This window comes from Dendrobium catenatum, unplaced genomic scaffold (assembly GCF_001605985.2).
Source record: "Dendrobium catenatum unplaced genomic scaffold, ASM160598v2 fragScaff_scaffold_1116, whole genome shotgun sequence".
Lineage (NCBI taxonomy): Eukaryota > Viridiplantae > Streptophyta > Magnoliopsida > Asparagales > Orchidaceae > Dendrobium > Dendrobium catenatum.
In genome coordinates this window covers 141,938-160,687 of record NW_021319578.1, presented here as the reverse complement: position 1 = coordinate 160,687, position 18,750 = coordinate 141,938, and the positions used below count along the sequence as shown (strand labels likewise).

General features: G+C 33.0%; 1 protein-coding gene across 12 annotated transcripts; it reads left to right on the top strand.

Annotated features, from left to right (window-relative positions):
• Positions 1–5,401: 5,401 nt before the first annotated feature.
• Positions 5,402–18,670, top strand: LOC110116709 (protein NEOXANTHIN-DEFICIENT 1). 12 transcript variants are annotated; one of them, XM_020850405.2, is made up of 12 exons: positions 5,402–5,503; positions 5,637–5,720; positions 5,813–5,879; positions 6,117–6,163; positions 6,276–6,330; positions 6,436–6,474; positions 11,563–11,728; positions 12,717–12,783; positions 12,880–12,936; positions 15,228–15,466; positions 18,069–18,104; positions 18,205–18,670. In XM_020850405.2, exons 1-11 carry the CDS (start codon positions 5,436–5,438, stop codon positions 18,086–18,088), a joined length of 909 nt encoding a protein of 302 aa, XP_020706064.1. In that variant the 5' UTR covers positions 5,402–5,435; the 3' UTR covers positions 18,089–18,104; positions 18,205–18,670. The 12 variants fall into 12 exon arrangements, with proteins under 12 accessions (XP_020706064.1, XP_028554408.1, XP_020706062.1 ...); XM_028698575.1 differs by lacking the exon at positions 18,069–18,104 and having other exon boundaries at positions 5,816–5,879; positions 6,288–6,330; XM_020850403.2 differs by lacking the exon at positions 18,069–18,104 and having other exon boundaries at positions 5,816–5,879.
• The last annotated feature ends 80 nt before the right edge of the window (positions 18,671–18,750 follow it).

Sequence of the window (18,750 nt, the reverse complement as noted above, 5' to 3'; positions counted from 1 at the left end):
ATTTTCGATTTTTCTACATAATATTTCATTTAATAATTTTGATGTCTTTTGAATTCCTCTGTCTTCTTGTGTGTGTGGTTGATTGTAGTGCAAAACAATAATAAACAAACAGTCTCCAAATATTGTGTGTTTATTGTCAAATTGAGCAGATATATGAGATGAATTCATCAAGCCCAAAATCATTCCATTCTATGGCAATTAAGATGCTTAAATGGTAAATAAATGATATTTAATCAAGGGGATCAATATGAGAAGTTTGGAGCATTTGGCATTATGATTAAATTTTCCAGAGTGTTATTATAAAAAAGGTTATGCATATAATATTATTTCTACATGAAGGAGTTTTAGTAGTTAAGAGAGCTAAAGAACTCTCTTGCATTTCCCAATGATTACTACCAATGATTAACATCAACAATTATCATTGCCATCGCTTGACTATGAACATCCAACTCCATTATTAGACTTCAATTATCTATTTATTAACACCCGACTTCTATTATCCCTATAAGAAGAACTAAATAATTATTTTCAATTATATAATATCATCTTCTTTACTATTTTGTTTTTTATACTGCAACCACAATTTCGCTCCATTACACGCACTTCCTAGTGAAATTATCCTGTATAGGGTTTGTTTTTCCTCTACTCTATTTATTCATTGTTGTTCAACTTTGCCTGCTTCACTTGAGGCATAGTTTTAAATGAGTCACTAGCTTCTAAATATTTAGCAAATTTCATGTAATTAATTAATAATATTTTGTTTATTTATTGAACTAAATTATAATGTTGTACTGATTTCATTATTCTATTTATGTTTGTAATATCATTATTTGAATTATATAAGTTGAATATGCAGTGGGTTATTCTATAAGATTATATCAATTTCTTTTGTTAGGGTAGTAGGATTTCTTTAGTCATTCTTATCTATAGTATTGTGAAGTATTTATTAAATTATTTGAATTAATTTGATTTGATAAAAAGCTAGGTTTTGTTTAGGACAACTTTATTATTAATTATTAAATCAACTTTTTATAATAAAAAATTAAGAGCAGAAAAAAATTGTCTGAAAAAGAGATATTATTATGTCGGGAGTCTGAAATTAAAGAAACGTTCGATTTTATAAATATGAATAGTAAATAAATAATAAAAGCATAAAAATTGTTCTCCAATGAGCTTTTAATGTTCATAATCACAAAAATTGAAAGATTCTCTAGATTCCAATTCCGCACTCAATAATCTCTCCGAAAAGAAGTTTTATATTTTAGGTCTTGGTAAATAAATAAATAAAAACATTTTAGCTCTTGGAGTTTGTGTGAGTAATTGGCTTAGGCCAATTGCTAGGAAATAAATAAGGAGATTTGCATTAAAAAAAAAATATTTTTCCCGTCATCAAGAATACTGTTGTCCCGAAGGAATAATTATTAGGTCAGGTGATTTGACGTAGCTCTACATCCATACACCAATAACATGCCGCCACGTGCTCTTACTCTTTATTGCGCGGCCTGATGATCCGACCCGGACTGGAACCCGGGATTGCTATATTCGCGTATTTCTCGGTATTGCTTGGAAATAACGAGAAATACCGCTCTATGTAGACCAATACCGAGCAATACCTAGAAAAACTCGGTATTGCTCGGTATTGGTCTTCACATAATGATATTTTTCATTTTTTCCAAGCAAAATCGACCAATGACTAACAATACCGAGTAATACCTAGCAATACCGGGTCGTCATGAATTTAAAATAAGCATGTGCGGCATACCCACTATTCGCCGGATCGGCGTGCTACGTGGCTATATCAGTGGTGACCGAACTTAGAACTACATCAGGTCACCGTATCGTCCCGAAGGCCGATATATAAACATACACTTGCCGCTCTCGACAACGTGGTAGTTTTCGCTAGCTGAAGCATTTCCGAAGGCGCAAAAGGTCGAGTGAGGGCAACCTGGGAGGGGGAGGTAATTCATTGCTCAATTGGTTTTAATTTCGATTGTTTCTTTAACACATTATAATTTTAGTTGGAATACAGGATTATAATTGGTTTCTTGTTGATGAATGCACTTTTTATTCTTTTAAATAAATCCTTGATTTAGAGTTTGTGTGCTAGGGTTTATGATATGCTGCTTGTTGTTTGGTATAGGATTGGATTCAATTTTAGTAGGATTTACTAAATCCTGTAAATCCGATTTAGTAAATCCTGGGCTCTTAAATCCTGAATTGTGTTTGGTATGACATTTTTTAAATCCTGTTAAATCCAAAAAGATGTTTGACTTTACGGGGATTTAGCCGTAAATCCGCAAATCCGTGATTTACGGATTTACCGCGAATTTTTTTGCGTTTGGCTGGATTTACCGTAAATCCTACTAAAAACTCGAAATAAATCCGATACCAAACACCCCCTCAGTCTGTATTTATTTTCGTGTTTTTCATTTTCATGAGGATTTTTCAGATGAAATTCGTGATCTATGTATCACTGGTTTGGGTAGGACATTGAAGAACTTAATTTTCTGCTTTGATAATTTTGGAGTGCTTTTGATTTCTGCATTATACACATCGTGAGTTCGGAGGTGTTTTTCTCGGTGGCTGATTTCTTTTTTGTTCTGCTTCTAATTTCTGCCACTATTGAGTACTTTCTTATGATTTTTATGGGGAAAAAAAAATGCTCGGAGGTCATGTTATCCTCTGTAGATTCTTAAGGTCTCACCGGATTTAGTTTTTTGCATTCAGCAATTGCTTCTATGCCGTTCTAAATGTATTGATTTGCTGGTACAATATTTAGGGTATAGTACTTTAATTTGGTAAATCTAACAAAAATGTTAGCAATCGAATATGAAGAATAATATTACAAAAAGTAATACACATTTAGTATCAAATCAATTACTCTATCTAAACTAGGGCTAGAAATTTTTGTAATTAAATCATATGGCTGTAGTGTCTAGAAATTTCTTCATATGGCTATAAATTATATGAGAATTTAGTGTCTAGAAAGTGCTTCCTATGGCCAAAATTGCCTCCTATGAATGGTCAATAATTAAAAGAATTACTACGAGTTGTCTGATTGAGGGTTTTGGAGATTTTGCCTAGATTATCAAAATTTTACTTAAGAAAATTATAAATAGAGCTTCATTCTTTATATAAAAGAGAGCTTTGACCTTGACCTTAATTTGGATAGAGCTTAGAAATCTGAAGGAATTTAGAGCCCTATTCGATAATTAACGTCAGTGACCATCGCCAAGAACACCCGTTGCCCGCCACCATTGTCTGTTAGTTGTTCGTCATCCGATAGTTTAATGGGTGCGTCATGCACGCCAGACACCCGTTTCAACATCAATATGGGTGGTCTATCAGATTGTTTTTCAATTTTTGGACTAGACAACCTATTCCAACTTTTTTTGGGTCTATGTGATCATTTTTTGTTCATTTGAAACATTGTTGGGGTCTATGGGATCTTTTTTTGTTCATTTGAAAATTATTTTGATGTTGTGAACTCAACTTTGGTATTTTCAAAGCCCAACGAAATCTCTACAATCAATTTTAAACAAATTTGAAGATTTTAGAGCAAAGTTTTTAAATAAATTTTGCGTCAATCGACACACTAATTTTAGATAAGGCTGAAATCATGATTGAAAAAAATTTGCTTGATTCACAAATTTGTGGGTAGGTTCACATTGATGTAGGAGTGATTACATCTCATAATTTTTTCAAAATTATAATTTTTCACTGCAAACTTTCAAGTCTCCATTCATTTTCAGAATACATTATTAGAAAAATCACTTAATCAAGCATGAATCTCGATGCAATATTTAAATTTAAAAATTTTTAAGTTAATTAAATTCAAGTTCATTTGAACATTGATTTCAACAAAATTATAATAAAAATAAAAATTTTGATGTGATGAACTTAATGCTCCAAAAGTGATTCGATCTGAATTCAAATTAGCCCAAATCAAACACAAAACATAGTAAAAAGTTAGACATTTATGGAGGACAAAATAATATCTAAATATTGTGTGTTTACAATCAAAATGAGTGGCTTGACATGGAAAATAAAGTGAGCCCCAAATCACTTAATTTTAGGTCATTAGAATTGTCATATGTTAAAAGAATGATTTATAATCAATGGAATCAATACTAGTTGTTCGATGAAGTGTTTTGAAATTTTTTATTATAATCACCAAATTGTTATTAGGAAAAATTATAAATAGATCTATATTCTTCACATGAAAGAAGAGCTTGGACCTTGACTTGAATTGGTAGAGAGGCTAGAGATTTGAAGCACTTTAGAGCTTTGTTCGATGATCGACACCAATGATCACCATCAATAACCGCTATCACCTAACCATCATTATCCAACTAGAGGTGTAAGTGAGTCAAGTTGACTTGTGAGCTAACTCGAGCTTGACTCAATAAATGGCTCATGAGTTGTGCTTGATGAGCTAACAAGCCAAGTTTGAGCCAACACTGATTCGATTCATTTGATAACGAGTCGGACTGTTTAAAAAATATTAATATAAAAGGCTCTTAAAATATATTAGCATTCAGGATTTTAAGTATAAAGTTATTAAAAATATTTAAAAAATATATTTTAATTTCTTATATTAAGTGATTATGTTTTTATTTTTCTTCAAATTTATTATTTTTTATCGTTTATTATAATATTTCTTGAATCATAATTATTTTCTCTCTGTCATAATAAACGAGCCGGCTTACGAGCTGGCTTGAACTCGTAGAATAAAACTTGAGCTCGATAAATTTAATTTAGCTCTCAATTAATTAATCAAGCTTAAGCTCAAGGTAGAGGTGGCTTGAATTCGGCTCGACTCGTTAATACTCCTACGTCCGACTATCATCGCTCAATTGCCACAACCTAATCGTCGCTTCCGTATCGCTTTCGCCCAACAACTGTTGCCTAATCATTTTTGTTTTACTTCCATCATCCAATCATTATTGTCTGACTACCATCTCCTGTTCTCCATTGCCCGACCATCATCGCCAAACTATAGTCTCTCGACCATCATTATAACCTCCCAATGTTTCTCCAACAATCCTTACTAGAGACAAGAGATAAAGCTAGTGTTCCCGAAGTCATAATATTGTCTTCTCCAATGACGGGGAAGAGCACATTTATGTAATATTATATATAATTATTTCAATTGGTCATGCATTATGATTTTTTTTCTTTTTTTTTTTAATTTTCACAGAAAAATTTGATATCTTTTACAACATTATTATATTTTTGTGTGTGATAAATCTTCGTTTAAAGCCAAAATGTTAAACAACTTCTGGTGCCTGAATATATATATCACACAACAAATTCTTTGCTGTTTAAAAATAAATCATTTAGTGAAATTGTCATTTATTACTTAAATGCTGAACAATGTATTTCATTTTTTCATGTTGGATAGACTTGATATAGTGCTGGCGAGGGGAAGTTCCATGGAGGATTCTAAAGTACAATTGTCTTCTGGATATGCTATGGGACCCCCTTGGTTATTCAAAGGCAGGCAAGCTATTTTACACATTACATCTTAGTTTACTTTTGAATTTTCTTATTTAGTGTTATGAGTCCATCAGACTCTCTCAACAATGCATTAGCAAAGATGTTATTTCACCTAATTTGATGTATTTTATTTTCAGTGCACTGTATCAATTACATCTTGTAAAGGCAGAAATTGCTCGTGTTTTCATCCCAAAGGAGTTTAAAATCGTTGAAGCATTTGGGTATTTAAATCCTCAGGATACTGCTTTCATCATTTCGCTCATTGGAAATTGATGTGCTTTATTTGGTCTAATATGTTTAACTTTTATTTTAGCAGGTACACTCTTGGAGGTTTCTTCCTTGCTCGTTATGATGATAGCCCGGTGGCAAAATTTGATGAGGTTCTGCATGTTGATCTCCCCTAGGAAGTTTTTATACTTCAAAACAACCTATATAAAATCTCTTTGTGGCTTGCTTTCTTAAAGGACATTTTCTGTTAGGCTTCTTAAATGTTTTGAATTATATGCAATTATGCATGCATATATGACCGACTTTGAATCTCTTGAATATGCTTTGTGAGAGATGCTTTATCTTGAAACTATTTCCTGACGTAATTTTATTCATTTTGTTACTCTTAGTTAGTGGTTATTGCTGGCACCGTGTGGAACCCACCAACTTCTTGCGCGTAAGCACCTTTCTCTATGTTTTATTAATGAAAAGTCTAAGAAAAAATAAGTATTGATCCACGTAACAAATGAGTAGTTTCTACGCTGCCAGTATTCATATTTCCCTGGCAGGTGGGCTGCCAGAGTACTAGTGAACAATGAAGAAGCCTGTAGGCATGGGAGGAAGGTAAAACCCTTCAGGCATTTTGTGGATACCTTTCTTTAGGTAGTGTTGCTATCATTACTCCACCTCTTGAAGTCGCACATTTTTATTATTATTACTTTTTTGTAGGAATTTGGTCTTCCAAGCAATGTTGGAATATTCTCGGAGGTAGGTGTTATCATGTGGAGCTTAATTTATTCAACTGCTCAAGATTTAATTCCCTAAATATCTGGATAATCTTTTCAAGTTTTGTAGGACTGTTCTAATCTTAAAATAAGGCGGTTATATAAAATCTAAATATTCTTAGATTTTTTATACCTATTTTTAAGCCATCCGGATCTCCTAAAATAAGTTTTACCTCCATTGACTTAATTCCTGAAATATCTGACTGTTCTAATCTTAAAATGGAGTGATTATGTAAAATATAGATATTCTCAAATTCGCCACCTATTCTTTAGCCATCCATATATCCTAGAAAATGTTTTACTTCCATTGCCTAATTCTCTAAATATCTGGATAGTTTGGTCAATATTTGTTCGGATTATAAGGGCTGTTCTAATCTTTAAATGGACTACTTCAACAATGACAACAACATCAAGCCTTTACCCAACTACATTGGGTTGACTGTATGAATCCTTTTTCTACATGAATCTTTAAATGGACTGGTTAGCTAAAATTTAGATATTCTTAGATTTGTTACCCATTCTTAAGCCATTTATCTCCTAAAATTGTTTTTCCTCTGTTGCCTGTAAGTAAGATGAAATATAAAATATAGGCCTATGGCCATATAGATCTCTTGGGTTTACCTTCGGGTTGGCTGGTTTGGCGGCTAGTTCTTCAATGTCGATGTTCTGGTTCTGATACTCCAATGAAGCTCTGTTGAATGTTCAACTTCAGATCTTGGTGGTTAGCGAGTGGCTGGCAAGTTGAGGATTCTGTTTTGAGGCAACTATTGCAACTTTCTTAGATTGGTGAGGTGGCATCTGGTGGTGAAGAAGCTGGAAGCATTGACAAGATGGGCCATATAGATCTCTTGGTTTTACCTTTTTGTTGGCTAGCGCTTCAATGCCGATGTTATGGTTCTGAGACTCCAATGAAGCTCAGGTGAATGTTCAATTTCGGATCTTGGTGGTCAGCGAGTGGCTGAAAAGTTGAGGATTCCATTTTGAGGCAACTATTGCAACTTTCTTAGATTGGTGTGGCGGCAGCCGATGGTGAAGAAGCTGGAAGCATTGACAAGATGGGTTGCTAGTGGCTGGTTGTGGTGTTTATGGATGGGAGAAGAAACAAAGTTTGTGGCATTGTTTATGGCTGTAGTTATTGTTGAACTGCTACTTGTTTGGGCAAAGGTGGAAAGTTAGGTATAGAAATTGATATAGTATCATGATAAAAATATTTTATGCAGCATAAGTGCGCGCGCTCTCAAATATAGATGGGTATGTAGGGAGTAAAAAAATAATATGTGATGCAAAAAAATTAGCTTTAGTATTTATATAATAAATAAGATACTAAGGAAGACGAATGACATATGTATAAGTTAGCCAAACAAAAAGATGATAAGCAAGGATCTAGTTCAAGTGAAGTGTATTAAAGATGAAGATCAAAAATATTTTTCTTAGAAAAGGGTATTTAACTTAGGTGGATGAGATATTTCGATAAGCTTTCCAGTAAATACTATGAGAATATGATTAACTTTAGTGACTTTAACATCATAAATAAAAAATAAAAATATATATTTTTATTTTTATCATCGTATTTGATGTGAAACTACTAGGAGTTACCTTGGAAATTAAAAGGAACAATTGAATAAAGCTTTGCTCACAAAAATTTATTACTTGGATATAAAAGAAGATTAAGAATTTAAAGAAATAAACTCGCTTAGGCCAAAGAAGTGCTTTTGATGCTAACCGTACATTCCAATCAAAATTCTTGATAAATAGCAAATATTACATGCTCGTAACAAAATCCATCTTTTAACAAAGAGAGGTTCACCTTGAGTACCGCCTCATTCATGCACTCTTTTGGGTTAGCGGAGGAAGACGAGTCCAATGAATAAGGATATTACCACTAGGAAGATGGCGCCGAGGACTTTCGTTGACGGATCGGTAGCCGGCGGTGGGGAAACGGGGAGTCGTCCGGTGATCTTCCGCTCTTCAAGAAACTTTTGTTCGTCGAAGAATTCCGCCAAGTGGGGAAGGATGCGATCCACGTATTCCTTGACGGTGGCTTCGGCTCCAAACCCGAGGTCAAAGAACGGTGAGCGGATGATGTCAACCTCCCCTTGAGAATTGAGAACGAGTCCATGATCAACCTCAGGATCGGCCATGTACCAATGGCGAGGTTGGGAGGAGTGGTTGTCTTCTTCTCTTGGCTTCAAGTGTCATGAGAGAACTAGGGGTTCACAAGAAGGTAGAGGGTTGGAGAGAGGGGCGGCTTGGAGGAGGGAGGATTAGGTTAGGTTAGGAGGGAGGGAGGAGAAAGTTTTAATCCCAAATCTGAAAATAATTTCAGGTTTTGAGTAAAAGTGGAGGGAATTAATTTAAACATCGATTTCAAATTAATTGCAATTAAAGCATTGAATAAGAAGTAATGGGGAGAAGCCCTAGTTGGGGCCGGCGGCATGGAGAGAGAGGGAGGAGGAGGGGTTAAGGGGAATTAAGTGCTTTCCAAACGAGCTTGGACAATTTCGTACTAAATAACATATCATGAAAATGAATCAAAAGTAGAGGCGCTGAATCATGGCCGTAGATCTGCGATTCCTCCGTCGATAAACATGTCGGTAGAATCTGTTGATGTCCTCATCAGTATTAGTAAAATCGAAATTTGAGAGGCTTTAAAGAAAGTGAATTATGGAAAAGCATTGAGACCGATAATATTCCAATTGAGGTGTGGAAATGTTTAGAAGACTAAAATGATGCTAGATGAGTGGAAAAAGAGTGTATTGGTTTTTATTTTTAAGAATAAAGATGATGCACATGTGGGTGCCAATTATAGAGGAATTAAGTTAATCTGTCATATAATAAAACCATGGGAGAAAGTAATTGAGCATAAGTTCCGAAAAATTCTAATGTTTCTCAAAATAAGTTTGGATTCATGCTAGGTAGGTTTGCTATAGAGTTATACATTTGTTGAGAGGTTTGATGGAGAAAGTATAAAGTAAGGAGGTTCTACATATGATATTTATTTCTTTAGAGAAATCATATGATAAAAAGTTTCAAGAGATGTGATTTGGTGAGTTTTAGAAAAGAAAGGAGTTCATAATGCTTATGTTCAACTCATCAAGGATATGTATGCAGGAGTTGTTGTGTTCAAACACAAGGTGATTTGACCAAGTATTTTCTTATTTCAATTGGATTACATCAAGGATTAGCTTTAATCCCATATCTTTTTGTTTTAGTCATAGATGTTCTTACTAAACATTTGCAAGAGGATGTTCTTAGGTGTATGCTTTTTGCTGATGATATTTTTCTTGTTTATAAGACTAGAAAGGGGGTCGAAGGAAAGCTTAAATTATGAAGATTAACCTTAGAGTCTAAAGATTTTCGTCTGAGTAGATCTAAAATCGAATACATGGAGTATAATTTTAGTAGTAGTTGATCTAGTTGGGGGATTGTGACTTTGGACGATCAAGTTATTAAAAGGAGTTAACGATTTAGATATCTCTGATCTTTTTTTCAAAGCGATGGTGAAATAGATGGGGATATTATTAGTAGAATTCAAGTAATATGATTGAAGTGGAGGAATGCATCGAGCTTGTTGTGTGATAGAAAAGTACCCCTCAAACTTAAGGGAAAATTGTATAAGATGTGGTGAGACTTGCAATGCTTTATGGCGTAGAATGTTGGCCATTCAAAGAGAAGCATAAAATAAAGTTAAGTATTGCAAAGATGAGTGTGCTTAGATGGATTAGTAGCTTTACTCTTAGAGACAGAATGTGAAATAATTATTAATGTAGAAAGGTTGGAGTAGCTCTAATGACGGATAAGATTAGAGAATAGATGGTTTGGTCGCTTAAAACATCGCCTTTGCGATGACCTGATTAGGAGAGAAGATGTATTAGATCTAGTCTATGTTGAGAAAGATAGATGTAGATCTAAAAAGACTTGGTTAGATAATATTAGAAATTACATTTTTTTAGATTTAAATGAAAATTTAACTCTTAATAGGACAATGTAGAAAAATTATTCATGTAGGCGATCCCATATTATGAGATAAAGGCTTGTTGTTGTTATTGTTACTATATATATATATATATATATATATACCTACATAACAAAAATATTTTCTTGTTTTCGCGTTCACTTGCCAAAGGCCAACTCGTACTCTAAAAATACAAAAATGAATCAGGTCTATGGGTTGGCCTTACATCGGAATTCATGCATTCTCCCATATCGCACAAGCCCACATACATAATTATTAAATGTCTTGTCCGATTGTTTATTATTATTTTTAGTACATAATAGCTGAGCACCTAGAAGAAAATCTGAAGCCAATGATTCGTCCTCTGACAATTTCGTTATGATAAGTTCACTGCCAATTTTGCTGGGTAGAATTTTTAATCATATTTTTTTAAAAGTTTTTTTCAAATACCTTCTATTAAAAAAAAAAAAAACTATTCTTCGATTTCTTGCAATATGTTGTTCTAATGCCTCGATTCGTTTTTTTCATTATATTTCCTACAACTTATTTAGCTAAATAGTTTAAAAACAATAAACAAATTGATAATTAAAACATATTGATGGATTAATTAATAAACAAAATTTCATCTCACTTAAAAAAATCCAAATAAAAAAATAAATTACTTCAATTAAATTTATAATAAATAAAAAATAGGTAAAAATTAAAAAGTAACTTTAGAAAAAATAACTTTAATTAAAAAAATAAAATTTGAAAGATTATGAAAAAATTTAAAAATAAAAAAGAGTTGGTTGGTCGGCAAGCCCGCTTAAGTTTAAATGGCCCAATCATATTAGGCCTAAATTTTAGTTGTTAGGTCATATTAGATTTGATTTGATTTCAATTTTATCTTTTGTAATCTTATTGTTTTAAATGGGAACGCTTAGCTTTGATTTTGGTCAGTTGAATGATGAATTAAAATATTGAATCTTCTTCTTATCCTCTTTTATCTCTTACTCCCTCGGGTCTCTCAACTAGTACCAGATTCCTCTGGTTTATTTCTTGTCTGCATCATATATAGTCTATATGACTTATGATTGCTTCCATCTTTCTTTAATTCTTTTTTTTATTGGTTTAAAGCAAAAATCTGCAGAAGTCAGAGTGAAATCCAAAAACATGTACAATTGTTTTCTGAACATGATTGGCTTTAGCCGCAGTAGCTGGAAGGAGCATACTGAAGTCAAAATATCAGAGGTTAATGATTCCAACATAATGTCCCTATGTAGCATTAGCATTCCATATCTTGGTGAGTGCATAAATATCCTGTCCGTATATTTTTTACTTCGACTACTTTTTTAAATCCGAAACACCTGACAAATATAACACTCAAGCAGCCCGTTAACTACTTTCATAATATACCTTTTCTGAATCATTTATACAATAAATATCCTTTACACAATCTAATGTTGAAAGAAATTTGTAATAACAAAAAAGTTTAGTATGACTTTTGCATTTGTGGAAGAGGCAAATTTTCTATGGTTGGATTGACTGTTGTAGAATGAAGGGTTTTGTAAATAAAATTGAACCAGAAAACTGGGAAAATCATCTATTTCTTCCCTCTCGAGTCTTAACAATTGCGAGTCATTATGTTAGAGCATATCATAAAGTTTAAGTTATGCTTTGTAGTATGACATTTGCATTTGCGGAAGAGGCAATTTTTCTATGGTTGAATTGATTGTTATAGAATGAAGGGTTTCTTTAATAAGATTGAATCAGAAAACTAGGCAACCCATCTATTTTTTACTCTCGAGTCTTAACAGTTGTGAATCATTATGATAGAGCATATCATCAAGTTTAAGTTATGCTTTGAATTCTAACACTTTATGGTTTAGCACAAGTCCGTTGGTACTAAAATGGTGGCTAACTAAATACAGCAACCTTGTATTGGACAAACAAATCATTGGGTTAGTATTCCATAGGCTGGAGAAACTTAATGTAAGATATCAGCAGTTGAATTCAGCCTTTTATTCTGATGCGATGCTTTTAACCAACACACAGAAATGCTTATGGTTAAAGGATGCTACCAAAAGCTGAAAATGGAATTGTGATCCATGTATTTCCTTCTATATTGTACCAGCATAAGATAAACTTCTTACACGAAGGTTCTTACGCATTAGTATACATATTCGTCTGAAGATAATAATTAATTACACTGCCATATGTTGTCATTTTGTTAAAGGAGAAAGTTCATTCTGTATTGATTCCTTTGCTTAATTGTGGGGTTTACATAACAGAGCCAAAATTGCATAGTGATGACAGATGGATGGGTCCAAAAATCAAAATGTCACTTCCAAATTTTAGGCGAGTTTTACGTTATGGATCTTTAGTGAGATGTTTTTTGTTAGGACAATATTTGCATATGGAGGACTTATTTTATTATTATTATTTAAATTTCAGTGGGCGAACCATTCACAATCCCCTTCTTCTAAAGTATGCTTGCCAGCTAGAATGCAGGTGAGGAACATTATGAAGTAATTTTATTCCATTCGCAACTATATGTCAAAGATTATTTTTTTAATGTCCATTAACGATCATAGAGGTTGCCACTTTGCTTTCAGGCCATCCTAGCTTGCTTTTGTTTATTTGAAGAAACCTTCAATCCTTGCTAAAGCATAAGAAATTATAACTAAAAGTTTCTATAATGAGCCTTCTCTATCAATGGATGAATTTTAGTGATGCAGGAACATTTTTTATGACTAATTTGAAAGAGTAAGATTATATGTAACTAAGAATTATATCATTGTAAAAGAGTCAAGAATATCATTCGAGACATGAGGCATGATATCAAAATCTGGTCAATCCTGTCAAACTCATCAAATTTCATGATTGCCCAGACCTTAACCAAATCTCCTTGAATCCAAACCTAATCCTATGTCTTATATAATCATGTTTTAATATCTTGACTATAATGTCAACATATAAGTAGTCAAATTTCTTTAGCTCTACAAGATCTATAATTTTTTAGAAGAAAAATATCCAAAATTCTATCATGTGGGCCTCCATAATTCTAATTAGTCAAGACATATTACTCAAAATCCAAACCTTTCACCTCCGCTATATGAATGTACTATTTCTCCATGCATGAGCCAAGCTCTTTCCTCTCCCCTTTCTTTGACACAATTATTTTAACATAAAAAACTATCAATGACTCTTCAAATCCCTACCACATTCAATGCAAAATCATTTTCCTAAGACTAATCACCTACTGGAATTCCCTCGTGTTTTGATTGATCTTATATGTGAGTTTATATATACTCTTGTAATGACTATTACGGAAGGATGGATGAATGAAATTTATTTTTAGGAATATATTTTTGTTAAATTTGGCAAGGACACGAACAAAATTGTGCTTGGAGATCTAATTCATGGTGCTGGATTTATCCATGAATAGGAGATTCGGCACCAAGAGCAAATTTATGATGAAGTATTTTCCGTGTATCCTCTTATTCTATCATCTTTGAAGAATGCTGATTGAGATGTTGGGGAAGATTGATGCGAGAAAAGATCATTCTTGAATGCCATTTATATATTATTTATTCTCCTTCTCCTTATGCTTTTTTTTTTTCTCTTAATATATGTTCATTCAATTTTTTCCTATATGAATTACAATAACTACAACAACATTAAGCCTTTATCCCATCAAATGGGGTCGATTACGAGAATCATTTTTCTCCATTGTGTCCTAATGGCGGTCAAATTCTCATTCAAATCTAACAAACAAAGGTTATTTTTAATACTTTCTAACCAAGTCTTTTTAGTTCTATCTCTACCTTTCTTAACATAAGTTGATGTTTTATGTGACCAAATCATCTAAGGTGAGTCTCTCTAATTTTATATTCCATTAGAGCTACTCCAACCTTTTCACATATATACTCATTTTGTATTCTATCTCTAAGAGTAAAACCACTGACCCACCTGAGCATCCTCATCTCTACAACACTATACTTAATTTTATACTTCTCTTTTAATGACCAACATTCAGTGCCATAAAGCACTGTAGGTCCCACCATCATCTTATAGAATTTTTCCTAAGTTTAAGGGGAATTTTTCTGTCACACAATAAGCCCTATGCATTCCTCTACTTCAACCATCCAACATGAATTCTTCTAATAATATTCCCATCTATTTCACCATCACTTTGAACAATATACCCGAGAGATCAACTAGTTTTAGATTCAAATAACAACTTTTAGACTCAAAGATTGACCTCAATAATTTAAGTTTTCGTTGAACTCTCTCTATAGCCTTATTAAAAAGAAGAATGCCATCAGCAAAAAGCATACATCGTGGTACATTCTCTTGCAAATGTCTAGTAAGAACATCCATGACTAAAGCAAAAAAATATGGGCTTAAAGTTGATCTTTGAAGTAAACCAACTGAAATAAGAAAATACTTGTCAAATCACATTGTGTTTGAACAAAAGTAATTGCTATGTATACATATCCTTAATGGCTTGAATATAAAAATTAATAACCCTTTTTTTTTCTAGAACTCTCTAGAGCACTTCTCTTGAAACTTTATCACGTGTTCTCTCTAAATCAATAAATATCATGTGCAGAAAATTTTCTTTTTCAACTCCGAAAATTTTAAGAATTTGTTACAATAAATAATTCAATTCTTAATCCTTGACCTTTATTTTAATGAATCACGCAGTAAATGCAAAGGAAGCTATTTGTGAACAACAAATTTGCCTGTCTAATATTTTGTGACAACTGTGCTGGAACTTCGAATTGATGCTCACGCAGGATGCGTCCTGTGATGGCAGCGAAAGTCTCTGGACCTACCAGCAATTATGGTGAAGATGAACCTGATGTTGATTGTCTCAACAATAGTAAATTGACAGAGGACAAAACCTTGAACCAATGCATTTCGATTCTGTTGTCAAAACCTGTGTTGGCATTGGAGTTCAATTTTCTCAAAATGCAAGTGAATGCTCCAACCTTAGTAGTTTCTCACTCCAAGAATAATGTAGCAGAAGATTCAGGTACTTGAATGATGTGCTGGATTTTTAACACTATTACCACACAGTCAAATAAGGAATTTTGTGTCCATGATTACCTTCTAATTCCAAAATGTGGAATTTATCAGCCTGGCATTTCCCAAAATTTACAATCAATTATTAATTTCTGCAACTTTTTTTGTAGAATTGTTTGTTTTCTCAATTTAGCTTTACTGCTTTTTATTTTGTATTATGAAACTTGAACTTTGAATGTATATTAGTCAATGTGTTAACATTAATTGATGAGTTGATTTGATAATTTTTAAGCGCGCAACAAATCATTAACAGCTCATTTGAATACCACCTTTCTGACCCTAGTCTATCACCTAGTCCATAAATATAATATATTGTCACACCTAACAATGATCCCTCTAGGTCAATATGGGTTGGACAGACAACAACATTAATAGCAACAAAAACATAAAACCTTTATCGTGCTACTCATACCTTTTCACATATGTACTGATTTCACATTTTGTCTCTATGAGTGAAGTCATTGATCAACCTGAGCATCCTCATCACATTTTGTCTCTATGAGTGAAGTCATTGATCCACCTGAGCATCCTCATCTCTTCAACACTTTACTTAATTTTATGCTTTCTTTTAATGGCCAACATTTGCACCATAAAGCATTATAAGTCTCACTACCATCTTATAGAAAATTTCCTTAAGTTTGAGGGGTACTTTTATGTCACAAAATAGGCCCTATGCAGTCCACTTCAACCATCCACCTTGAATTTTACTAATAATATCACCATCATTTTAAATGACAGACTTGAGATATCTAAATTGTGTACTCTTTTTAATGATCTGATTGTCCAAAGTCACAATCCCTCTAGTAGAACTATAGCTACTAAAATTACACTCCATGTGTTTGATTTTAGATCCGCTCAAATAAAAATATTTAGACTCTAAGGTTGATCTTCATAATTCAAGTTTTTCTTCAACTCCCTCTCTAGTCTTATCAACAAGAAGAATATCATCATTAAAAGCCTACACCAAGATACATCCTCTTGCAAATATGTAGTTAGAACATCCATGACTAAAGCAAAAAGATATAGACTTAAAGTTGATCGTTGATATAAACTAATTAAAATAAAAAAATACGTGGTCAAATTGCCTTGTGTTTGAACAAAGCAAGTCTTCTTGCATACATATCTTTAATGACTGGAATATAAGCCTTATTAACTCCTTTTTTTTTTTTAGAACTCTCCGAATCACCTCTTTTGAAACCTTATTATATGTTTTCTCTAAACTAATAAATATTATATATAGATCTTTCTTATTCTCTCTATATTTCTCCATCAAACCTCTCAATAAATGTACAACTTTCATAGCAGACTTACCTGACATAAATCCAAATTGATTTTGAGAAACATTAGTATCACATCGTACTCTTTACCATTATTTTGATTTATGACACATTAACTTAATTCCTCTATAATTCGCACATTCTTGTATATCACTTCCATAATTCCTCTATGTATTATTTGCTATCCTGCAGGGTTTAAGTTGGTGGCTTGACTCCCCCTTTGTTTCTTACCTAAAGTATCAACCTTTACCATATATACAAAACCCTAAATTATTTTCTTGCAGATAGCACTAATTCATACAATGCATGCTAGGAATAAATAATGTAATGGTTGAATTAACTTATTATTAAGGAATTAGGTTGAATAGATTGTTATTAATTTGTTAGCTGGTCTTTATGCTTTCATACAACAACAACAACAACAACAACATCAAGCCTTTATCCCACTACGTGGGGTCGGCTACATGAATCCTTTTTCTCCATTGTGTCCTATTAAAAGCCAAATTCTCGTTTAAATCTAATAAAGAAAGGTCATTCCTAATATTTTCTAACCAAGTCTTTTTAGGTCTACCCCTACCTTTCTTAACACAAGTCAAATCTAATACCTCTACTCTCTTAACTGGGTCGTCGGAAGGCCGCCTTTTTATGTGACCAAACCATCTAAGGCGACTCTCTCTAATCTTATCTTCTACTGGAGCTACTCCAACCTTTTCACGTATATGCTCATTTCGTATCCTATCTCTAAGGGTAAAGCCACTCATCCATCTAAGCATCCTCATCTCTGCCACACTTAACTTAGTATTATGCTTTCATATAGGCTATAAATAAACCTCCTTAGGAGATTAGAAAATCAATTAAGCAATGTAAGAACCAAAGAGCCTTAGCTCAATCCCTTTCCACCCAAATACCTGGAGTTATGTGTATCCTGCAATTGCCCAAACCCTTCTCCTCTTTTATCTAGAGTTTTTAGGCAAAAACTACAATTGCCTGGTTGTCAATATACTTATTTTCAATATTTTTCTCTGCTTTCTATGTTTGATTTCATAGCAATGCTTACTATTAGAAAGAAGAAAAGGCTTCTTATGTAATTTATGTAGTCTCTTTGCTAACTTGGATCTAAATGTATACTTTGTTCAATATGTATTTTTAATGCAAAAATCTATAAATTTTAGGATATCATTTATGTTTTCATTTTTTGTGCATTTATTTTATATGATATCTTTTAAATCTAGTTTTCCTTCTTTCACATGGAACTCTGTTTTGGCGGACAAATAGGTGACGAGACATATCCGTAGTAGTGTTGATTATCAGGTCCTCCATGAAAGCTTTTCTAATTCTATTTGGTTTGTTCTGTTTTTGTTCACTGTAGTGTGTTATGTAATATATTTTGATCCCTTCTTTGTATATTTAGGGGTTTTCTATGAGCGGATTTAGAGGCCAGAACAAAAGAAGCTTTGAACGACGATTTTGATTTTTTGCATCAGCAGCATTTATCACTGAAGTTGAATTCTTGACAGCAGAGGCAAGCAAAGATGAGTTTCCGAACAAATAAGATGGTGCAACAGCTGCAGAAAAATAAGACGCATGGATATACTGCTAACTTGCAATTTACCTGATCCAATTAATTGAATTACTGGTATTGTAAGACGCCTTTTGCAATGTTATGGCGTGGAATTATACAAAGAATTAAAATTTAAGAGAGAGAGAGAGAATGGGATCGTAGTATTAGGATTTTAACTTTGTTTTAGGGTTTTTGTAATTGAAGTTAGTCTAGATTTCTTATATTTAGATAGGGAATAGCGAAAACTTTAGGTGAGGATATCCAAATCAAAATTAGACAGAATAAAAAATATCCTCTCTCTCTAGCGTTTTTATTCTTTGTAATTGAAATCAGTCTAATAATCTAAAAAAAAATCATCATTAGAGAGAGAGAAAGAGAGAGAGAGAGAGATGCCTG